The 25,244-nt window shown below is 42.6% G+C and overlaps 1 protein-coding gene across 4 annotated transcripts in view; it reads left to right on the forward strand.

Moving 5' to 3' along the window:
• Positions 1 to 5,451: 5,451 nt before the first annotated feature.
• Il18rap (interleukin 18 receptor accessory protein) overlaps positions 5,452 to 25,244 on the forward strand; it is a 32,955-nt gene continuing 13,162 nt past the window's right edge. Inside the window, exons 1-6 of one of the 4 annotated variants that reach the window (XM_087567165.1) lie at positions 5,452 to 5,892; positions 6,526 to 6,664; positions 13,473 to 13,631; positions 14,533 to 14,854; positions 14,944 to 15,127; positions 22,046 to 22,196. In XM_087567165.1, coding sequence (XP_087423291.1) covers positions 13,562 to 13,631; positions 14,533 to 14,854; positions 14,944 to 15,127; positions 22,046 to 22,196 — 727 coding nt within the window. In that variant the 5' untranslated portion in view covers positions 5,452 to 5,892; positions 6,526 to 6,664; positions 13,473 to 13,561. 4 annotated transcript variants of the gene reach the window in all.

Below are 25,244 nucleotides of genomic sequence, written 5' to 3' on the forward strand. Positions count from 1 at the left end.
GTAGTTGGGTCTACCCTGGGTCTGTGCCTTCCCCAGCCATGGGCTTTTGAGCATGTTGATAACACCAGGTGTGAATTCCCTCCTGTGCAATGGTCCTCAAGTACAAACTGGATGTGGTTGGTTACTCCATACACTCAGGCTGCGGTAGGCATAGCTCAGATTGGGGGTGAGTGTCCTGGTGCCTGACTGGCCATTCAGCTTGGGGCAAAAAGACAAAGGCAGATGGAGGAATCTTCTAGGTGAGGCATGACTGAATACGGTACCCCAAGATACACGGGGGAGAAGCGCTTTCCTAATGCTCAGTGGCAAACCAGGAGGGCTGCCAAGGGACTCAGAGCAGTGTGAGGAGGAGAGGTACAGACACGGTGCCGGAACGGGAACATTAGCAAAGGAGTCCAAAGCCAGGTTGAGTTGTACTTTTAAATGCTCCAGTGTGGTGGTGGGGGACTGCTGGGAAGGATTTTGGGAGTCGCCAGTTCCTGAAGTGTGGCTCTGAAGAAGAGACAAAAGCTAGGGGAAGTCATATTTTCAAGAAGGAGCTTTTAAGGATGTGAGATCTCTAGCACAGTGGGTCAGGGCTGAGGTAAGGAGGTTCTTCAGAGTGACCAAGCCACAGAGCTAACAGGAAATGGTGTATGTGTGCTCTGTGGGAAGGGTAGGGGCCCTTCTTAATGCATCTGCATGCCATGGTGATATTGGTCAGAGCCCAGGCTGGGAGCTTCCAGTCAACTTGTAGGTTTCTTTGAGACCTATTTTTGGTGGGTGACATAGAAACTCGGAGAACAGTACTCGTAGCTTACATAACTGCTACAACTTGATGTGTGTACTCAGTAACGGACCGTGAGTAAGTCAATGGGCTTTGGCACTTTTACATGAGAGTCTTGGGTACTTCAGAGGTGTCATGGGGCTTATCCAGGAATGGCAGATGCAGATCTGGGGAACATACCTTGTGCTTCAGGTATCCGCACCCGACCTTTTCTCCTTCATAAAACACTGAAGCTGCAGCTGTGTATTGTGTGTTGAATTCACCACTAAGATTCTACTGAGAAAGATAATCCAAGCAGGCCTGCTCATTTACGCCCTGGGAAGCTGACAAAGGAGGATTGCTATAAGTTAGAGGCTTGGCTACGTAGTGAGCTATAAGCCAGCCTGTTCTACAGAGTGAGATCCAGAGAAAATACTTCTGAAGAGATCATAGTTTAGGCGTCAAAAAATACAATCTTAGAGAGATGGAGAAGCCAACCCTAGCAGAACATTTTATCCACATGTCCTGAAACATTCAAAATACTAGGGCTGATGACAGAGTTGGTGATCTTGTCAAGAAATGCATGCAGCCAGGAATCTCTGGGCATAGATGCCAATCCCCATCACTCCATACACAGGAAGCCACTGAAGGACTGCCTCTTACCATGTCGTTGGTTTTGTGTGTTCTCCAGTTGGACATTAGTAACATGATTGGGAAATGACCAGCATAATCGGATGGACATGATGCCTTTAGGCTTAACTTCTTTTTTTGTTTCTGGTGATTTACTAGAAGGCATCTTGGTCCTAGGATGGCCCTGTGGGCAAATTGTTTAAGGCTTGTAGACATCTCTATTGTGGACCGATGAGATCTCCAAAACCTGCCTTAAAAAAAATAATTTACCTCTATAGTAAATATAGAGGAACATGCTAAAGAAGCCTCTGAAATCTGTGTGACTGCTATACCACATCATAAGAAACGGGTGTTTTCTACATACAGCATTTTATAAAGTAACAGTAATCTGCTGACACTCAAGCTGTCCATCTTGGAATGGAGAGATGGCTCAGTGGTTAAGAGCACTGACAGTTCTTCCAGAGGTCTTTAATTCAATTCCCTGCAACCACATGGTGGCTCACAACCATCTGCCATGGGATCTGATGCCCACTTCTGGTCTGAAGATAGCAACAGTGTGCTCACATACATAAAATAAATAAATAATTCTTAAAAAAAAAAGTCGTCCATCTTTGGATAGTCCCAGGTTGGTGTCTAAGTCCTTCGCTATTGCTGCTGACTTTGATCATTTCCTTCTTCTCTTATTGTGGTTTCCTGACAAGAGAAGATACCACAGGCCTAAACTGCTCTGACCTTTTTCTTAAACACTTCTCTGTGAAGCCATATGTGTTGCCAGGGAGAAACTGTATCCAGGGTCGAGGAACCAGCCTTAGGGTTACTGGGTCTTAGCTCATCAAGTTTTCCTAAACCAGACAGAGCAAGGAAGGACAGACACATGACACATGAGGAGTGGGGGACGAGAGGGAGAGAAGGAAGGAGGAGAGGAGATCTTAAATCAACTCTGAGGACAATTTCACTTAAGACTACAAGTTTTACTTAGTCACCATTTTACCTTGGTAACCTTCTCATCAAGAACTCCAGTTCTTGATGATATTAATATAATTATTAATCATTTTCAATGTACAGTTTATATCATAGCCTCAGAATAATTTTAATACTTATATTACACAGCAGTTTTTTTAACAAAAACAATTTGACATTTTTAAGTATTTTTTTTCATTTTTAAGAATATCTCATTAAAAGATAAAGTCAAGTGTGTCCTGTGGTCACTTGAAATCATCTTTTGATAGTGTTTTTTTTTTGACTCAATATAGTTAGACCCCTTCTTCATGTTTTTATTTTTAGTGGTTGTTTCTTAAAATTTTCCTTTATGTGAAAAAATATTGGCATTATTTTAAGCGCAGACCTACAAAATGAAGTTAATGCAGAATTCATTTCTCATTCCTGTCTACCTCTTGTTTACTCTGTACCTAAAAGGAAAACACTTTAAAAACTGGCTTTGAGCATTTCCCATACTTTAAATGAGTTTGCGTGGATATTACGTCTCTCACCACTCACAGATTACAGCGAGTTTTCCTAATGTAATTTTTTGGAAACCATTTTAGTAACTAGTCTGTAATTAGACACGAAAATAGTTCTCATTATTTGGTACAAATACCCGGAACATTCTTACGTCAGAGTTTATTCAACCAGGTCCCAAGTGCCTTCAGTAGTTTGCTCTTATTGGTTATATTATGAAAGGCAATGTTATTCAAAGACATCTTCACAGACATTTTCCTTGAGTATTTTCAGATCATGTCCACGATGCAGGCTTGCTGTGTCAGGAAACGCGCATATGTGATTTAATTTCCATTGCTTTATTGCTCCCAACAGGGACTGTGTTGTCTGCCAATTCAACAAGGATGCATGGGAATCCATCCTTTGCCTTCTGACAACACTTTTGTGGAGATGTTTAATCTTATTTCCATTGCTGGAAGAAATTTCCACATTAGAGATGACAAGATTTGTGTTTGTAAATTTCAAATATTGCCCAGAATTTATCGTTTCCCTTTTATTCCTTTTTTTGTATATACTTATTCCCAGATCATAAAGAATGATGGAGATTAACTTTTTCCAACTTTACTAGGGCACTAAAATCAGCAATTAATAAATGGGACCTCATGAACCTGAAAAGCTTTTGCGAGGCAAAGGACACCATCTATTGGACACAATGACAGCCCACAGGGTGGGAAGAGAGCTTTACCAACCCTTCATCTGACAGAAGACTAATATCCAAAATATATAAAGAACTCAAGAACTTAGGCACCAGCAAAGCAAATAACCCAATTTAAAAAACTAAAGGGAGAACTCTCAGCAGAGGAATCTCTGACGGCCAACAAGCATTTAAAGAAATGTTTGACGTCCTTAGACATCAGGGAAATGCAAATCAAAACTCTGAGATTCCACCTTACGCTTGTCAGATGATTAAGATAAAAAACTCAGGTGACAGCACCTGCTGGCAAGGATGTGGAGGAAGGGGAACACTCCTCTATTGCTGGTGGGAGTGCAAACATATAACCACTGTGGAAATCACTCTGGGAGTTTCTCATTAAGTTGGAAATAGTTCTACCCCAAGACCCAGCTACACCACTTTTCGGCATATACACAAAAGATCCACACTATACCACAGGGACACTTGATCGATTATGTTTATAGCAGCTTTGTTCATAATAGCCAGAAACTGGAAACAACCCAGATATCTTTCAACTTAAGAGTGGATACAGAAAATGTGGTACATCTACACAGTGGAATATTATTCTGCTATTAAAAGCAAGAACGTTATGAGTTTTGTAGGAAAATGGATGAAACTAGAAAATATTATCTTAGTGAGGTAACCCTGACCCTGAAAGACATTATGGTGTGGACTCACTTACATGTGGACGTTAGCCATCAAACGCAGGATAACCATGCTACAGTCCACAGACCCAAGGAAACTAAGTAACAAGGAAGGCCCAAGGGAGGAAGTGTGAAGAGTAAATAGACGTCAGAGGTGGATAGATGGAGGGAACTGGGTAGGAGAGGGGATGAGGAGGGCACTGGGGATGAGGGATAAGATGTGGGGGTTGGGAGAAAGATGGAAATTAGTTGGGGTTATCTCTGGGACTTGTTGGAGACCTATGACAGAGGAGGGCTACGGGGTTGACCCTAACTGAGGCTCCGAGCTGCAGGAGACATGGAGACTGAAGTGTCCCCCTCCTGTAGCCAGGTGAGACTTCCAGTGGAGTGAAGGATACCTGAACCCACCCACAAAACCTTCAACCCCAAATTTTTCCTACCTACATGATGCACTAGGATAAAGATAGAGTGGAGTAGGTCAATCAATGACCACCCCAAATTGAGACCTATCCAATAGGAGAGAGTCAACTCCTGACACTAGAGTGGGGGACACAGAGTGACATCAGTATTTCTGATACTCTGCTATGCTTACAGATGGGCAACTAACATAACTGTCTTCTGAGAGGCTTCATCCAGCAACTGATGGAAACAGATGCAGAGACTCATAGCCAAACATCAGGGGGGCTCAGGGAGTCTTGCAGAAGAGTGGGGGAGGACTGAGTACGCTATGCTCTTCTAAGAGTCTCGTGCTGAAATAATCTGTGTGCCTTGCTGTGCTCACCTGCTTCGACGTTATCTTTATGGGTGTAGTAGGCACAATAGCAGTGTTTCATTAAGAGGCTTTGTGGCTAGTGTGGTCTCAAGGTTCTCTGAATTGTTTTAATCACCGTGCAGTTCTTAATCAGGCACTCCAAGGCTTCCTTGGGGTGCGCACCCACATAAATAGTCTCGGTGTCTTCCAAAAGTTACAATTATTTCACTCTCCTCCTTGGGGAATTATTGCTCTGTAGAAGTGATGCTGGGGTGTGTGTGGGGGGCAGGGAGGGATGGGGAGAGAGAGAGAGAGAGAGAGAGAGAGAGAGAGAGAGAGAGAGAGAGAGAGAGAGAGAGAGAGAGAGAGAGAGAGAGAGAGAGAGAGAAGCCTTTAGGTTTGAAATGAAAGGCAATGTTAGCAGAGTCCTGGTTTTACAAGGAGAAGAAGGAGGAGGAGCAAATAAAAAAGAACTCCCCTGTTGAGAAACCGCGTTGAATGTTAACATTCTGTACAGGAAATTCCTGTAAAGGAAGCAGGCTTACTCACCATTTCAACTAAACCTAACCGCAACCCTTTTCTTGTCAAGGAGGCTGGCCAGAGGACAGCTTTGAATACTTTATTTCAGGGTTTTTCTTCCGCGGATAAAGGGAGTTTATTTCATTTTTCCTTTGTTATGACCAGGCGCTTTCCAATGCCAGCGGTCCTCTACAAAATACCAAGGTTGTCCTTTTCTGTCCAGTGTAACTCATTATTTCCTAACTGTATGAGTTGGACAGTCCTTACCTCTTCTCCAAGTAACTGTTTCTAAGAGAAAAAAAGTATGTAGTAGAACCCTTTGAAAATGGGTGTTTTTCACACCTTTTTTTTTCCCAGATGCACAAGCTGGCATTCACTGACATAAAGACTTGAAGTTCTTTATTTTTTGTGTATGTAAGAGCAGGAAACAAAGGTAAGAGAACAACACATTCTTTGCTTTAAGATTCCTTAACCCCAAATAATTTTTTAAAACGACTTACAAAGTAAATTGCTAAAGAGTTGCTTTTTGTGGAATATTTTAAATCACAGATGTGCTGTTAGGTTAGCAACATTTGTATCTCAGGGTAGTTTTTAACCTTAACTTGAAAAGGTGACTAGTTACAAAGTGAACCTAGTCTTTACAGGGCCTCTTACATTTTTTGGGAAGGACTGTAAGTAGAGGGACTCGAATGCTGGTCAAATTTGAATGAATGGCCATATTATTTGTCCATCTTTGGAGGCAAGCACTGAGCAAGCTACTATGGGCTACACGAGCATTCAAACAGTCTATGAATACTGCAAATGGTAGGCTAGTCCATAGCATCTCTTTTTTATTTGTATTTTAAGGGTGTGCACAGGACTGAGAGTCTTCCTGGAGATTCATTCAGAGTTTCATTTTTTTTTCTCCTCTCAGCAAAAGCTTTGTTCTTTGAAAAGCTTAGCTCATTATCATTCTAAAATATGGTCAAACGTGTATCATTTAAATGACTTCAGGGTAGCTTTTTCCACCTCTGAGAAAAAGATAGAGAATTTTTTTTTAATAAAAAAATCTTCTGAACATTTTTAGGAAAGAGACCTTGCAGATCTTCAGATCCTCCCATTGGCCTCTTACGTCCTTCTGTGGAGGGGAGTGTATAGTGGTGGCAAGATGAGAAACTTCGAAACCTTCTTCATCCAGTTATGATTCTCTCTTCCTCTTCTGAAAGGTATGTGGTCATCGTTTAATAACAGGCACTGCTCCTATGAGTGATGCCACATTTGATTATCTGCTGGGAAACTGGGAATGACAGCAGACATGTTTTACAGAATGACAAATGTGAACTCTATATTTAGTGGTACCTGTCAATCATTTTCACTCCCACAAGCAGAATCTGCAGCCATGTTGGTTTAAGTTGACCAATGCTCAACAAATAGCATGCTCTACCTTTGGGTGATCTCTTTGGAATTCCTGTGTTTGTGTAGTGGTAGAATGAGATTATGTGGTCTTTTAAAAACAGACATTGGGGGGCTGGGGATTTAGCTCAGTGGTAGAGCGCTTACCTAGGAAGCGCAAGGCCCTGGGTTTGGTCCCCAGCTCCGAAAAAAAGAACAAAAAAAAAAAAAAAAAACCAAAAACCAAAAAACAAAAACCAAAAAACAAAAAACAAAAAACAGACATTGGGCTTGAAGTGTGGACTTTTCAGAATGGGTTTGTTCTTGGCTGCTCTGTGGACAACAAAAATGATGGTAGCTGCCTTGACTGCTGAGAACATTGTGTATTCTGAAGATTTTAGATGGAATTTTTTTTTTATTAACTTGAGTATTTCTTATTTACATTTCGAGTGTTATTCCCTTTCCCGGTTTATGGGCCAACATCCCCCTAATCCCTCCCCCTCCCCTTCTTTATGGGTGTTCCCCTCCCCATCCTCCCCCCATTGCCGCCCTCCCCCCAACAATCACGTTCACTGGGGGTTCAGTCTTAGCAGGACCCAGGGCTTCCCCTTACACTGGTGCTCTTACTAGGCTATTCAATGCTACCTATGAGGTCAGAGTCCAGGGTCAGTCCATGTATAGTCTTTAGGTAGTGGCTTAGTCCCTGGAAGCTCTGGTTGCTTGGCATTGTTGTTCATATGGGGTCTCGAGCCCCTTCAAGCTTTCCAGTTCTTTCTCTGATTCCTTCAACGGGGGTCCTGTTCTCAGTTCAGTGGTTTGCTGCTGGCATTCGCCTCTGTATTTGCTGTATTCTGGCTGTGTCTCTCAGGAGCGATCTACATCCGGCTCCTGTCTGCCTGCACTTCTTTGCTTCATCCATCTTGTCTAATTGGGTGGCTGTATATGTATGGGCCACATGTGGGGCAGGCTCTGAATGGGTGTTCCTTCTGTGTTTGTTTTAATCTTTGCCTCTCTATTCCCTGCCAAGGGTATTCTTGTTCCCCTTTTAAAGAAGGAGTGAAGCATTCACATTTTGATCATCCGTCTTGAGTTTCATTTGTTCTAGGCATCTAGGGTAATTCAAGCATTTGGGCTAATAGCCACTTATCAATGAGTGCATACCATATGTGTTTTTCTGTGATTGGGTTACCTCACTCAGGATGATATTTTCCAGTTCCAACCATTTGCCTATGAATTTCATAAAGTCATTGTTTTTGATAGCTGAGTAATATTCCATTGTGTAGATGTACCACATTTTCTGTATCCATTCCTCTGTTGAAGGGCATCTGGGTTCTTTCCAGCTTCTGGCTATTATAAATAAGACTGCTATGAACATAGTGGAGCACGTGTCTTTTTTATATGTTGGGGCATCTTTTGGGTATATGCCCAAGAGAGGTATAGCTGGATCCTCAGGCAGTTCAATGTCCAATTTTCTGAGGTACCTCCAGTCTGATTTCCAGAATGGTTGTACTAGTCTACAATCCCACCAACAATGGAGGAGTGTTCCTCTTTCTCCACATCCTCCCCAGCATTTGGTGTCCCCTGAGTTTTTGATCTTAGCCATTCTCACTGGTGTGAGGTGAAATCTCAGGGTTGTTTTGATTTGCATTTCCCTTATGACTAAAGATGTTGAACATTTCTTTAGGTGTTTCTCAGCCATTCGGCATTCCTCAGCTGTGAATTCTTTGTTTAGCTCTGAACCCCATTTTTTAATAGGGTTATTTGTCTCCCTGCGGTCTAACTTCTTGAGTTCTTTGTATATTTTGGATATAAGCCCTCTATCTGTTGTAGGATTGGTAAAGATCTTTTCCCAATCTGTTGGTTGCCGTTTTGTCCTAACCACAGTGTCCTTTGCCTTATAGAAGCTTTGCAGTTTTATGAGATCCCATTTGTCGATTCTTGTAGATGGAATGTTTTATACATGTCTTGTAAGCCCATTTGAGCTGTGGTGCAGGTTAATGCCCAGGTGCGTTTGTTGATATTTTGTCTGGATGACTTTGTATTGATAAAAGAAATGGGCTATCCAAGTCATTTTCTGTTTTTGTAGCTGAGTGAATCTGGTTGTGTCCAGTACTGTTTCGTAACTGAAATCTGGTACCCCAGTGTTCAGCAAATGTACAGTAATTCTGTTTTCTTGATGAGTCACTTTGTTTATTAATGCGTATTAACTTTCATTATATTTTCTCAGTATGGTGTAGGGTCTAATTTGTTAGATATAACTATTTCCATTTATATTTTGCTTCAATTTGCCTGATATGTTGGCTTTTATTGTTTCAGCTTTACTCTGTGTGCCTTTGCCAGAAAGGTGGCTTGACCAATGTCCCTATAAACTCAGATCTTTGAATAATTCATCCTCAGGTGGTGGTGCTGCTTGGGTAGACTTAGGAGATGCAGCCTTGATGGAGAAAGAATGTCATTGAGAGTATAATGATTTCTGCAATTCCCAGTTCATAAGCTTTGTGCTTATCTTCATGTCGTGAGCCCTCAACTTCCTGCTCCTGACTTCAAGATCAAGATTCATTTTGCTACCATGGACTCTAGCCATCTGGGACCATGAGCTCAAATAAACTCTTCCACATGTTGCATTGGTCATAGTGTTTTATCACAATGATAAAACAAAACAAAACAAAACAAAACAAACAACAACATAAAAAAACTACCAGTAACTAAAAGGCAAGTGTTTCTTGTAGACGACAGATAATAGGCTCTTATTCTTTAATCTGTTCAACCAGTTTGAGGGATTTAATCAGTCAATTAGAACCAATTGCATCCATGGTTTTTGTTGAAAGGAGATTGTTTCCTTCTACACTTTTGTTGTGTTAATTGTCTTCTCCCTGTTTTAAGTTAAAGGTTGGTTGGTCTTTTAAGTTGGAAATGACTGCTATTCCTAATTCTCTTTTGTCCATTTGTTCTTCTCATGAGATGTATTCTTTCCCATGTTTCCATTATCAAGGCCCTCTTCGTTCACCCTCCTTGAGTAAGCATAGGTCTTATTCTACAAGGTCATTTGCAAGGATGACTTAGTAGTCAGGTCACGATTTCCGACTGTGCTCGTCTTTGGTTTGCTTGCTTTCTTCACCTATTTTAAGACAAATGTACCAAAAACAGTTATTTTTGTTGCCACTTATCTGTTCTCATTGCTGTAGTGCATCATAAGATACTTTCCTTCAGGGTTTCTACTGAAGTATAATTTTTTTTTCTGATAGATTTGCTTTAGTAGTAAGTTAGCATTTGTTCTTTTGCAGCTTCTAATATTATTGTTTCTTTACTTTGGAGACATCATTCCTCAGTCGGCCTAGGTGCTAAATATGACTTGGGCTGATTATAATGTCCATTTCCCTGAAGTAATTGGCAACTGCTTTGCTCAAATGTTAGTGAATAGTTTTCTGTATATTTTGCATATTCTTATTTCTGTTTATTTCTACTCCACTGATGTCTGCATGTCATCTTTCCTTGTCTCTGCCTCTGATACTCTGCTACATCATAGCTCCACTGGCTACGATGTCCATTGTCAAACTTTTACTGAGTTTTACATTTTTGTGGGTTGTTCTCCCCTAATCTTGATTTTCTCCCTGAATGACTTACTGATCTCCACTTTCTCTTTTGCAATGTTCTCTTTCTTATCCATGTCCTGAATTCGTTTCTTTACTTCCTTTTGCTGCTTGCTTGCTTCCTCTTTCAATTAACTAATGATTTTTACATGCCCACTTAGAATTATTTGCACAGCCTGCCAATCATTTTGCTGTCCTTAGGCTTAGTAATTGAGGTGTCATCATCACTTGGATGTGTAACATTACCTTACTTAGTCATGTTTATTGAGCTTCTCTGTTATAGTTTACACACTTATTTATTTATGTATTTATTTATTATTTTTGCTTTAGCTCTCTCTTCTGTTTTTATTTGAGGTTCTCCTGAGGGGACATATCTCAGGACCATTTGAGGAAGAGTAAACAAACCATTAAAAGAGTAACAACACAAAACAGAGCAAACTTGATGCATATGCTTAAAATTTGTGGAAAGAAATTACTGCACCAGCAATAACCATAGGATACAGAGTGGCACAATGTTAATGTGGGGGTTGATATCCAGCCAGTTACCTTTTTAGATTAAGGTAAAGCAACAAATTAAAGAAATAGGACAAGAGAGTGAGGAAAGGGAGAAAAGGATGGGGAGGAAGGTTGTATGAAATAACGCAGAGATACGAGAACATAACAGAAATAGAGGAAAGTGCAAATGAACAAAGTGAATCTAATTGCACCGTAAAGGAATAATGACTGAATAGATTCAGATAATTATGAGGGGGATAGAAATAATAGCATTGTAATTCTTTTTAAAAATACCACTAAAAGCGTAATAAAAAGGAGAAATGGAGCACCTGTGGCACAAACATGATGTGTTCGAGCAACTTTTGACACCAGGGTTTGTTGGAAAGGAGAAGGAGCCTCAGATGAATTTGGGGATTCTTATCTTTCCTGCCATTTAGGATAGTGCTGAAGTTTGAACTACTCCAATGTCCAGAGTCCACCAGAGTTGTCTTTGTGTTGGAAACTTTCCTGTTTGGAGCAGCAGGAGTCTGAGGTGCCACATCTGACAGTCTGTGTGCTGGGCAGTCTCTTCCATATCCCTAAGTGCACTGAAGGCAAAACTATCATAGAAATATACATTTGACACCAGGCTCTGTGCTTTCCAAGCCTACTGGGCATGAGTTCCCTGCTGAAGAGATAGGACTATGGAAGTCAGATCTCTCCAGGAGTTTCAGAGTGCTGCCAGCAATAAACCTTATAGCAGATAATTGACTACAATTATTGACTTCAAGCTTGAGGGGATCGGGCTACACAATTATCTTGAGGTAATGAGGTTAGCTTTTAGGAATGGGAAGTGAGACCCCCCAGGGCCCATCCATTTTGATGCCAGGGGCCAGCCTCCTATGCTGTCCCTGTGCTTTCCGGCAAGCCTGTGTGTAGTCATCATTCTCTATAACTGCCTTGTGTAGATGTCTCCCACCCAGAGAAGGTGGCAAGTTGATTCCAGGCTTCGTGGCTTATGGTCGTTCTTTGTTATCCTGAGCCTTAAACAGTAGGTTTCCTTCTAAGGCATATCCAGCTACAACTCTCTGGTATTTAGTTGGGCAACACCATTGATATCTTTTCCACTGCTGACCTTTTCCTCAGGAGGAATCACTGTTTCAGCCAAACTCCTGTAAGTTGGAGGTTTGGAAGGAACTGTGAGCTGTACTGAGTCTTCATCCAGAGTTTTGGGGTTTATCTTTTGAAGGAGGGTAATGTTGCCCTTCCTCCCTGGTGCAGATCTGCAGCTATTGATGCTAATGTGGGCAGCTGCTGATGTGCATGCTGATGCTGATGTGCATGCTGATGCTGATGTGCACTGCTGCTCATGTGAACTGCTGCTCACGTGCACTGCTGCACATGTGCACTGATGTGCATGTGTGCTGATGAGCATGTGCACTGCTGCTCATGTGAACTGCTGCTCATGTGTGCTGATGAGCATATGCACTGATGTGCATGTGCACCGGCACTCATGTGCGCTGTTCCAGCATCCTCTGCTAGTCTATTTCTCTATACTCCTCAGCTTCATCCTCTCCATGACCACCCAGCTTGTCCTTCTCTTTGAATAGTGTTTAATATTTGCTCTCACTTATTCATGTCTTTTCATTCAGCATGCCACATATAGTAGATGATTGTTGTCTACAATTTTATCCCACACTCTCTTCATCCTCTTCTTCATGAGATCTTCACGCCCTTACTCTACTCACCCGTCTCTTAGTGATGATAGATTGAGATCACCTCAATTTCTTAGCAGTTTCTGACAGTCACAGAAAAAAAATCTATCCTCCAAAATTTATCTTTTCAAGTGTCAGAGTAGACAATAGTGCCCTATAAATAAACATTTTATTTGCTGCTCAAAATTACGTGCTCATAAAATTTATACTTTCCAAGTTCCTAGTAGCCATTGCTTATAAATTAAAGTTTCCCCTGGTCACTTTCTCTACAGAGGAGACAAACACTGTGAAGCCAGCTCAGGTCTGACTTTCAATTGTAAAGGCACAGGCTCTCTACTTTTATACCTGAAAATATCATAGTGGTACCTGCAAGTCATAAGCTCATACCCTGTTTATCTAATAGATAATTTAACAGCTTATAGATACTCTTGAGATTTTATCTGTAGGAGCTTAATCACCAGCTTCTCGAAATGTGGAGAATCCGTCCACACTTTCTTTGTTTTCATATAAATCAGCCCATCTTTTCAGGGGAAAAACCTTATTTTTCCAAGTTACTAATAGAGATAGGCAATAGATGAGAGCATTATAAGAAAAAGGAAGAATGCCATGGAGAGAAAGGTTGTTAAGAAGATACCCCAGGGCCCATGTAACATCCTCAGGGGACCCTGGATCTCAGGTGTGCATCTTTTGTACGTGTTAGAGATGACACGTGGAAGAAACTGCTTCATGCCTCTGAAAATACCCACACAGACTCTGGGCTTCTGAAGGCTGTTTGGGTGGGATGTACTCTTTCAGAGTTTCCTGTGTGACTTGAAACTTGGCCACAGGTTTTGATTTCTCCATTTCCTATTTTATAAGTGAAGAAGATGCCAGAGGAAGAGGTTTGCCTCTCTACACACTCTACATTGGCGACGAGAGTTCACTGAAGCCATGACAGGAGCAAAGGAGAAACATGCTCTGTTTGGGCTGGGTGTTTCTTTGGTTTGTTGCAGGAGAGAAGACCACAGGATTTAACCATTCAGGTATGGGATATAGATTAACATTGTGAATCTTGTGGTCAAAGTCTGAACTGACAGATAATTGGGTACATCAACAGGCTGACCTATTAGTACATAGCATCTTCTGTTAAAAGGGAGAGGAGGAGAGTTTCTGGTCAGGGCTGCTTTCGGACGATAACAAACCCCTGGGGGATTCCAATGACCACAGCTGGGTGTTCACTGGGGACATCTAAAGAGGAGTATATGATTCTGTTACTCATAGCAGATTAAGACACAAACCCATTGAGAGGGAATCAGAACATGAACCCTTTTCATGTATGAAATGGTCATAGAGCATGATAAATATAGGGATGGATGCTCACAGCCAATCATGGGACTGAGAATGGGATCCCCCAATAGAGGAGTTAGAGAAAGGACTGAAAGAGCTGAAGGGGTTTGCAACTCCATAGGAAGAACAACAATATCAACCAACCACCCCCCTGTCCCCAGGGACTAAACCACCAACCAAAGAATATACATGGAGTGACCCATGGCTCCAGCCACATATGTAGCAGAGGATGGCCTTGTTGGGCATTAATGGGACGAGAAGCCCTTGGTCTTGTGGTGGCTCAATGCCCCAGTATAGGGGAATGCCAGGGCGGGGAAGTGGCAGGGAGTTGGTGAGTGGGTGGGGGAGCACCCTTATAGAAGCAGGGGGAGGGGTGATGGGATAGGGGGTTTCTGGAGGGGAAACTAGGAAAGAGGATTGACATTTAAAATGTAAATAAAATATCCGATAAAAGAAAAGAAAAAAAGAAAGAAATGGACATAGTATACATGAATAGAGAGCTTAGCTCTTTGGTGTATTGAGTCTATTCGTAATATAAATGGGAAGTCCATCTACTAATGAGTTTGACTGTGTTATGTCATTTGCTGCGATTTTCAGCTTGCACCACCAAAAAACTTCTGTGGACATATTCTGCGAGGGGGGCCGAGAACTTTGTCCTATTTTGTGACTTACAAGAGCTTCAGAAGCAAGATTTCTCCCACAGAAGTCAATCATCATCAACACTAGGTCCTGCTCACCAACCTTGCAGTGGCAGTGAGAAGGACCTCTCTGACGTCCAGTGGTACATGCAACCTTGGAGTGGCGGTCCACTAGAGGAGATCAATAGAAACTCTCCTCATATGCAGAACAAAGGCACGCTGCGTATATTGGCCCCACAGATGAACAGCATTTGGTCATATATTTGTAGACCCAGAAGTAGGTATGTTCCCCAAATCATCCCAGTCTGAAAATATTCTCAAATGTTCTTTTATCTAGACAAGCGCTGACAGAACTTTCTCTGTCTCTCAGGAGGCCCCAGGATACAGCTTGTTGTGTGAAGACTGTCTTGGAAGTTAAGCCTCAGAGAAATATATCCTGTGGGAGCTCAGCACAAGATGAGCAAGTCCTACTACTTGGCAGCACTGGCTCCATTCACTGTCCCAGCCTCAGCTGCCAAAGTGATGTACGGAGTCCAGAGATGACCTGGTACAAGGTTTGGATGGATTTTCTAAAAGTGGTATAAGAGTATTTATTGTTTTATGGTACTGTCTCTATGGTTGCTTTCTAGAGACATGCTCTGAGGCCCAGAGCTCTATAAGGACTGGTCTGTGCCTGAGCAAAAGACCTATGTTCTAAGGTGGTTTTGTCTTTAGAGTACAGCTTGCTATTCAGATGCATAGAGTCACCCTTGGGGTCGGTATCAGGGGAAAAGTCAATATGTGAGTATGATAGTGTTGCAGTAAAATTAAAGAAGATGTGCATGTCCTGGTCCCACAAGTTCTCACTCCACGAGGATCCAAGCACTCTGTTTCTCTGTCACTGCTTCCACACGCTGTGCCCTGGGTGGGCTGTTACCACTCCTGAGACTCCTGGGCTGGGCTCATGCTCCAAGGGCTGTGCTAGTATGGCCCCATGCCATGCTCGCCCCAAGCATTCTACAACCTAGCACGGCCTCCTGTCACAGACTCTATCCACGCTCTCAACAATCTAGTAAAGACATAGCTCAACAGACTGTAACCCAGCAACCAGATTTGTGTTAGATGCTCAATGTACAACACATTCACACAATTAACTTACAAGCAATTGATAAGTATATAAACCGTGCACCTAGATAAGATATAGTTTACTCATCTAGACATACAAAATCCTGTACACATCCATCCCTTAAGAAAAGTCATAACAACCTGTAAATGTGCAGAGAGAAATCTTAACATCCACCTCCATGCTCTCTCAGCTCCTCTCTCATGCTCCTGCTTCCTCCTCTCTAAAACTTTTCTCCCGCCCATCCTTCCTTCTTGTTCAATGACAGGCCTCATTCTATCCTGTACCTGCCTTTAGCTGCACGATGAAATCAACCTTCATGATAGGGTATAAACAGGTGTCCATATACTCAGGACAGGTTGAAACCTTAAAGGACATGGAGGAGTAGAATAGTTTCTACAGGGGAGAATGTTGAAGAAAGGACAGCAAGTCATCAGGTGACCAGTAACTTGTGCAAAGCTTGTAGGAGTGGTGAGAAACTGAGAAAAGGGGGCACAAGAGAAAGTTTGTAATGATGTTGACTAAATTGGTAAACAAATAGACAGAACAACCACATTCCATGTTTTTACTGTGCTATGTGGTTTTTCCAAGTGCTTGTCCACACATGAATCCAACAGAGCCCTATCAGTGACACACCTCCTCCAACAAGGCCACACCTCCTCATCCTTCCCAAATAGTTCCACCAGTGAGGACCAAGCACTTAAATACATTTTCCTATGGGGCCATTCTCATTCCAACCGCTGCACACAGTGACTTCAGAATACATCGTGTCCTGCCATCCAGACCTGTAGGATTCCTGCTGAGAATTCTTCTGAGAGCTGTGCTTCTGTGCTGTGGTGGTTTGAATATTCTTGGCTCAAGGAGTGGCACTATTAGGAGGTGTGGTCTTGTTGGAGTAGGCATGGCTTTGTTGGATTAGATGTGACTTTTTTGGGAGGAAGTGTGTCACTTTGGGAGTGAAACTTTGAGACCTGCATCCTAGCTGTCAGTGAGATAGTCTTCTCCTGCTGCCTTCAGAAAAGATGTAGAACTCTCAGCTCCTTCCCCAGCACCATGCCTGCTTAGATGCGTCATGCTTGTCACCATGATGATAGTGGTCTGATCCTCTGAGCCTGTAAGGCAGTCCTGATTAAATGTTGTTCTGTACAACAGTTGCCATGGCTATGGTGTCTGTCAAAGCAGTGAAACCCTAACTAAGACAGAAGTTGGTACCAGGTACTGAGGTATTGCAGTGATAGTCCTGATCATGCTTTTGTTTGGAGGAGTGTGGCTTTGGGGACTTTGGAAGGCAGTGGAATGCTTTAAGTGGGCCTTAATGGGCCATCTTATTAGGAAAATGGAAGACATTGGTGCTGAGGGTGATTTGAAGTTTCAGAGAAGAACATTACTATATGGCCCAGAGACTATACAGTCTCTAAACAGTGATAGTTTGGTGAAGAATGTGGCTGCTTTATGCCATTGTCTCAAGAGTCTACCTGAGGCTAAGGTAAAGAGATTTTGATTAATTACATTAACAAAGGAAATCTCAGAAAAGCCCAGCAGCATAGACTGTGTCCTCTGCTTCACTCCCACTTTGATAAAGCATAGCAAGCTTCAAGAGAAAAATTACAGAATGTTTGGTTCAAGAAATAAAGGGACACCAGGAAGTTAAAAGGAGCTGAGTCCTGTGTTCAAGGAAATAAACAGATTGAGGTAGTGGTGATCTCAGGGCCAGTTCCCAGCCAACTCAGTTTATAGCTTGTATTTGCAGTTACACAGACACCATGACCAAAGCAACCCTGATAAAGGACAACATTTAATGGGGGTGGCTTACAGTCTCAGAGGTTCAGTCCATTATGATCATGGAAGGAAGCATAGCAGCGTCCAGGGAGACGTGGTGCTGGAGAAGCAGAGAGTTCTACATCTTGTTCTGAAAGCAAATAGAAGACTGTCTCATTAGACAGCTAGGAGGAGGATATCAAGGCCCCACCCCAGAGCGACACACTTCCTCTAAGAAGGCCACACCCACTCCAACAAGGCCACACCCACTCCAACAAGGCCACACCCACTAATAGTACCACTCCCTGGGCCAAGCATAATCACACTACCACACCATCCTTTTTCATAAGAACTACAACCAGACAGTTTGAGGAGCTTTCTCAATTATGTGTCTAGGATTAGAATTTGTAACCAGTATTCCTAACTTTATGCTCACTCCTGTTGGATTCTAACACATTGGTTTTAGCTCATCATTTTGTGTTAAGAAACTTGGGGTTTTGATTTTATAATTCTATAACCCATTGAACCAGGTATCATTCTTAGGGTTTCGAAGCTGATGGATTAAACATGACCATGTGATTCTTTTTCTTAAAGTGATTTGAATTTTTATTGGAAATAGCTATTTTATATACGTATATTCTGATTATGGGCTCACTTTTTTCAACTCCTCCCAGGTTACCCCACCCAGCTCCTATCCACCCAAATCCACACCCTATCTCTCTTTGTCATTACAAAGCAAACAGGCAGCTAGGAAACCAAATGATCAAACCAGAATAGGACAAACAACAGAAAAAGGAGCCAAAGAGAAAGCATAAGAAAGACATACAGATGCAGATACAGGTGCGTACACACACCCGCACACACATACACACACACACATACACACACACACACATACACACACACACATACACACACACACATACACACACACATACACACACAGGCACACACACACACACCCACGCACACACACACCCGCACACACACACACACATACACACGTATACACACGCATACACACACATACACACACACAGGCACACACACACACATACACACACAGGCACGCACACACACACACACACACAGGCACACACAGAAATCCCTTAAGAACACAAAATCCTAAATTGTAATATAACAAAGCAAAATCTATAAGATCAATTTTTAAAAAAAAGTGTGGGGAGGTGGGAGGCCTACTGAGCAAGTGTGCATGACAGCTTTCTCTCTCTGCTGTGGGTTCTGAAGAATGCTTCCAGCGGCACACTGTCATGGGGGTGGCATTACTGTCCAGTTATTTGAAAAGGCACCCACACCTCCTATTATTCATCTCATAACTGTCTTATTGTTAAACAGGGGGATCGTGAATGTATTGTCCAAATTACACCATAGAGTAAAGATCAAATGTATAGCGCCCTGAGTCTCTAATCTAAGTTCTCAGTTATGCAGGAAAATTAGATGACTTTTATATGCTGGTAGTGAGTGCAAGCTGGCTGATATTAACCACCACCTCCTTCCCAGCTGCCCATACACCATCTGTTCAATAATTTACTCAGTATGTTGGCTAGGAACTGATATTGGACCCCTATTTTAAAACGTCTGGTTTATTAATTTCCATTGATTATATTAAAATGAATACAACTATGGGATTGAAAAAATAAGAATGGCATTGTAGGGTGATTGGAGCAAGAGATTGTGCGAGGGTTCTAACTAAGGAAGAATAACATCACAACAGAGAAAGACAAGGAACCGATTCAGTGAAGATGGGCAAGCTGCTTGTTGAGTTAGACGCGGAGTTCTTGCACGGTATAAACCCCACTAGATTGGAAATAAAAACTGTGGGTTGCTCATGCTCATGCCAGTGGGGATGGAGCCCTGCTAGCATGTTTAAACTTTCCCAGTGTGCATTCCTATCCACAGAGCTGGCAATGAAGGGAGGAGACACTTTTATGGAAGAAGAGGAACAATCAAATGCTTTGACGAAGGATGAGTTAAAGAGGCAATCATAACATTTTAGAATCTTTTGGCTCACAATAATTCATGGTGTTTGTCAAGCTGTAGACAATAGAAACTGGCTCAATCATAGAGAGCAAAGATATGATATGCTTAAATCCAGATGTGGCGATGATGATGGTGAACAGCCATTTCAAGCCCATGAAGGAGAACAGACTGAAAATATAAACCCAGGAAGTCCCTTCAGAACAGGTAGGGGATGGCCAGGTAAACAGCACCATTCCTAGAGAACCCTACAATTTTGGGGTGCTCCCTAGTACCGTGCTGCCTGGTAGTAAAGCTTCAGGATAGGACACCACAAAAATCCAGTGATCGCTCTCTCACTAGGAGTGATTTTGTTCTCCTTACATGCACCCCTAAACATCTGGTTTCCACTTGTTCTTCCCAGGACCTCCGACTCTCCACACAGGTTGCACTGTGGATGCTCCCCCTTTGTACTTTCATTTTTTACCTCCCCTCCTCAGAGCGGAACATAGTACTTTGGGCAGACGTCTCTGCATCTCCTTCCTGCCAGTCTTGCATGTGACTGAAAAGACTGCTGAGCTCCACATCTCTTCACATGTTTCTTTGACATTTCTCTTGAGTTCCATCTCACAACGTCATTTCATGGTACACACTAAGCCGTAGTCACTATCTATAGAACGAGGAACAGGTCTGTTTGGTTAGCCATCTACGCTCCTCAGTGGACCGACTGTGGTCTTTCTTAGTGATGGTGCATTGTGTCACCACTCCACCAGAGTCTTAGGAGATTTACTGCCCACAGTCTATGCTCTGCAGTTTGTAGGCTCTTAGTGGGTTTTCTAAAGCTTTATCTCCGGGATTTTCTTCTTGTTCACTTCTGGAGTGTTCTTGATCTTCACAATCGCCTGATAAATATTTCAGCTGTCTGTCTCTGGCACTTTCCCTGACTTTTCCTCCTGACTTGTAACTACTCTATGACCAGTGTGGTCCTGTCTGTGCCAGCCCGGGAAAAGCTCTTTGTTGGGCCACAGGAACTGTGCCAGACACTTGGAGGTGGGGAAATTCCTGCTTCTACCTGTGAGAAGGCCAGTGGAAGGGAAATCCCTCAAGTAGCAGATGAGACTCTTAGTCAGAAAAAGGTTTAATATTCAGTTCTTCATTTACCAAGCATGCCCGTGTTAGATTTTAACTTAAATTATGAAATACTTTTCTCCTCGTTTGTAAAATAAAAGTGATAAAATCCATGTGAAGCCCAAGCCAGACACTCCTCTGGACAAGTAAGTGATAGGTCATATGGAGAGAAATCAGAGAGTTGGTTCAAGAGAGAGGCAGTCTGAGAGGAATTGTCCTTTAGGTCAGAATCTTACTAAGGGAGTTAGTGAAACTACAGACTACACTCTGCCTCTGAAGAGAAAGCGGTCAGTCTTGTAAGGCAATGCAAGGTGTCCTGTCCTAAAGGTTTCCGAGGGAGGTATGAATACAGCAGGAGGAAGTGGGAATATTGGGCTCTGTGGGAGAGCTAAGAGAGGAGGAAGACTGAAGGTCAGTCATGGCAGCTGCCCTGATGTGTAAGGCCAGTGGCATCTGGGAGCTTTGTCATCTAATGCGAACCACATGGAGTCATACATAAGAGAGAGTTTCGCAACCTCTGTAGAGATCAGGTTCTCCACCGTTTGTTGTCTCTGCTTTCTCCTTTCTTTAGATTATAATCGTAAAAGATCTACTCTTGATGTTCCCAGGAGAGTGGAAGGTCCCGTGTCATAGAAGGCATCACATAGGGAGTTAGTCTGCAGGATTTAGGACAGTGGTGACAAATCTTTTCACAGATATTGACTGAGGCCCCCCACAGTGCCCTAAAATCCCAAGTGATAAGAAGGTGGTCACAATAGTCTTTACTTCCGAGTCCAAGAACACCACAGCCAACTTTAGACACTTTGCTCAAAATGTCCTATCACAGCACTCTCCTGCTTTAAAACCTTCCTTGCTTTGTGCTCTCCTGAACTCACAGGTCCTTAAGGAAGCCGTTTACACAGATCAAACACATTCAGTCCACCTTGGCCTTCTTTCCTGTACCTGAGCTTTACTCTGCATCGTCCTACAGTGATGTTGATTTTTTAATTGGTTCCCCTGCGTTCTTCGAAACTCTCCTCAGACTCAGGGAGGTAGCCCTGTTTTATGGGAGCCGAGAGGTGTGTGCTGCTGCCAGGTGCTCCCTGAGCACTCTGGGATGTGACAGAAGAGCTTGAGACTCAGTGCCTGGAGGCCCACGGCCGACTGTGTGAAGGGACTCACGCTTACTCCCTACCATGTACCCACGACTCACTTACTTCCCAGGGCCAGTGTCTACTTCTAACAACTGTGGACAGGGATGTTCCCCCATCGCACCCTTACTGTAAAAAGGTGGTGCCTGTGCCTGGAACCACAGATTGCTTCCAGAGAGCATAACTGTCATGGGAAGGCGGGGCGTGTAAAGGAGCCAGAGCCCAGAATGAGACCAGATTAGTCTGTGAGGAGCTACCGAAGGATTCTAAGAGACAGCTTCTTGCTTGACCGAAGTTCAGTCTCTGAAGCTTTTCTATGGGCGAAATGAATATCAATAAGAACTCTGGGGTGTTTAATTTCTTATCTTTTGGATTAGGATGGAAGACTGCTGCCCGAGTATAAGAAAAATCCAATTGAGATGGAGGATATTTATGATTTTCACCAAGGCTTGTACGTGTGCGATTACACTCAGTCAGATAATGTGAGTTCCTGGACCGTCCGAGCTGTGGTTCAAGTGAGAACCATCGGTAAGTGACTTTTTCTGAACTCTTGTGGACCGGTGAAAATCATCTTTATTTGGTTAAGTGATTATTTTTCTTTAGATTAAGAAAAGAGATAGTCACACACTGGCAACCATTAAAGGGTTGCATGTTGGCAAACCCAGTGTCTCCATCAACGGAGTCTTATTACACAGAGGGGCTCAGCTCTGGGTCATGTTCATCTTGTCTTAAAGTGGGATATCTGTTCCTTTCTTTCTGGTTTATTTTTGCAAGAAATTTAAATATGCATTGGATAGTTTCTACTTGTGTATTTTATTTTTTAAGAAAAGGAACATCACTGCTATGGCTTGAGATCTGTTTCCCACGAGGCACTGAAAGATTATAGTCTAGATCAGTGGTTCTCAGCCTCTTTGATATAGTTTACTTGTGTTGTGGTGAGCCCCAACCATACAATTATTTTATTGCTATTTCATAACTGTAATTTTGCTACTGTTATGAATTGTGATGTAAATACCCATGTTCTCTGATAGTCTTAGGTGACCCCTATGAACCCTAAAGGGGGTCTTGATTCACAGGTTGAGAACCCCTGGTCTAGATTAAATTTATGCTTTTTCTATGCATGCATACATTTATTGATAAAACACAACACTGCCTTTTGCATCTTAAACACACACTATCTTATTAAGGTGATGGTTTCGAGTTGGCACCCCTTATTCATGATGAACAAAATTTAAATATTCCTAAATAATATTGGGGGCCACGAGACTCTTTTGATTGGTATCTAGTTGTGCTTTTACTTTCTCTCCCCTAATTTATTCCTCTCTGACTAACAATAAAATCAAATCTCTCTCTCTCTCTCTCTCTCTCTCTATATATATATATATATATATATATATATATATATATATATATATATATATATATATATATATAAAACCTTTTGAATTCTCTGGCTCCTACCTTGCATCATTTTTACCAGATCTACAAATAACGGCACAACCAAATGGTAATCATAAATTATTCAGTCTTGTATTCTGGGGTCAAAAGATAACAGAATTAGTCATTGATGCTTTGTTCCAAAGAACAGTAGAATAGTTGACTTAGTTCTTAGTGAAAACATTAATGGTTTCCTGGTTTTCTTACTGCAAGGTGCAGTCCAATTGGGGTTCATCGAGTTACAGTTGAGTTGGGAATGCATCAAGATACAATCCAGCTAGAATACATTAACACTGAGACATTTCTGTTTATTTCCAGGCCAAATAAGGAAACGAATGAACAAACAAAAACCTACACAGAGAGAGAGAGAGAGAGAGAGAGAGAGAGAGAGAGAGAGAGAGAGAGAGAGAGGAGGGAGGGAGAGAGAGAGAGAGAGAGAGAGAGAGAGGAGGGAGAGAGAGAGAGAGAGAGAGAGAGAAGTGAACTAACAACTTGAAACCAGCTTCAAGTGTGAAGTGGGACCTTTGGGCATACCCTAAGCCACACCCAATGATCCCTGTTCACTGGTCTTCTCTCCCTCCTCTGTATGGTGTTTTCTCATGACTCCTGAGCATGAGCACTGCTTCTGCTTCTGACACCAGAGTGAACGGCACCAAACACTCTTCTCTTCCTAATGGAATGAACATGGGTACTCACTCTGCTTTGCCCAGGGCTCTGACTTGGATGTATATCACCTATGTTGGGCCTGATGGACTGTGATGGTTTGTATATGCTCATGCTCAGGAGTCATGAGAAAACACCATACAGAGGAGGGAGAGAAGACCAGTGAACAGGGATCATTGGGTGTGGCTTAGGGTCTGCCCAAAGGTCCCACTTCACACTTGAAGCTGGTTTCAAGTTGTTAGTTCACCTCTCTCTCTCTCTCTCTCTCTCTCTCTCTCTCTCTCTCTCTCTCTCTCTCTCTGTCTGTCTCTGTCTCTCTCTCTCTCTCTCTCTCTCTCTCTCTCTCTCTCTCTCTGTGTAGGTTTTTGTTTGTTCATTCGTTTCCTTATTTGAGCAAAGGTCTCTCTGTGTATGCCAGCATAGAATCTTTAACACATAGTCTAAGTTAGCCACAAACGCATAATCTCTCGCCTCAGCCTCCTCAGTGCTGGGATCATTAGACCTGTGTGACCACTTCTGACAAGTTTGGTGTTTTACTCAAGGGACAAGAGAGGAGCACTTTATATTGTAATGCATGAACAGGCTTGTATACAGGCCAAATCACTCTGTCTAACATGAAGAAGTAACATTTTTTGAGAGTAAGTTTGGAGGCGGGGAAGACATGGTTAATTCAGGCAGTTGCCAGGAGCGACATGACAACGGTCATGCATCTGGAAATTTTATGGTGTGCTAGATAAATATGTTTGGAGGCCAAGACTGCCAGGAGGAGGATTGTGTGAGCCCTGTGGGTGCTGGATGGTGTAAGAGAGATTGGGTAAGTGAGGAAGACTGTATGGACTGAGAGTAAAGATGAGAACCCATGAGAACCGAGAGCCAAGATGCTGTGGGGGAGACCACGGCTTTTCCCAGGAGATAGCATCCCTTCAAGAGAAAGCACGGCATTTGGAACTTTGTGGCAGAAAGGTAAAGGGCAAATAAAACCAGAGGGTAGACTCAATTCTCCTTCATTCTAAGCTAAACTATGAGTTGAAGGGTGGCTGGGTGGATGGTTTTGAAGCTCAGTTCCTTGGGCAGGTTCTTCTCTTGGCTGGTGACTCATCTAATGGCAACAAGGAGAACTCTTCCTGTAGGAGACACAGATGGAGGTCCAAGTCTGTAGTGAGTCCAGGACTGACTGGGGAGACCAATTACTGTGGGAAACATGGATCCTTGAAGAACTGGTTTTTAACCTAACATCTGTAGCCTGATGTACCAGTCATTTCATGGACAAGTTGTGTATATGTGTGTGCCTATGTGCCTGCGTGTGTGCGTGTGTGTACATGCACATGTGTGTTTGTAGGTCAGAGTACAAACTTGGGTTTTACTTCTCATGTAACCCATCAGTTTCTGTTGAGACAGAATTTCACACCTTCTTGCAACTTGTCATGTAAGCCAGGCTGTCCAACCAGAGAACCCCAAGATGTCTGTGTGACTCCA

This window comes from Rattus norvegicus, chromosome 9, assembly GCF_021556685.1.
Source record: "Rattus norvegicus strain SHRSP/BbbUtx chromosome 9, alternate assembly SHRSP_T2T, whole genome shotgun sequence".
NCBI lineage: Eukaryota > Metazoa > Chordata > Mammalia > Rodentia > Muridae > Rattus > Rattus norvegicus.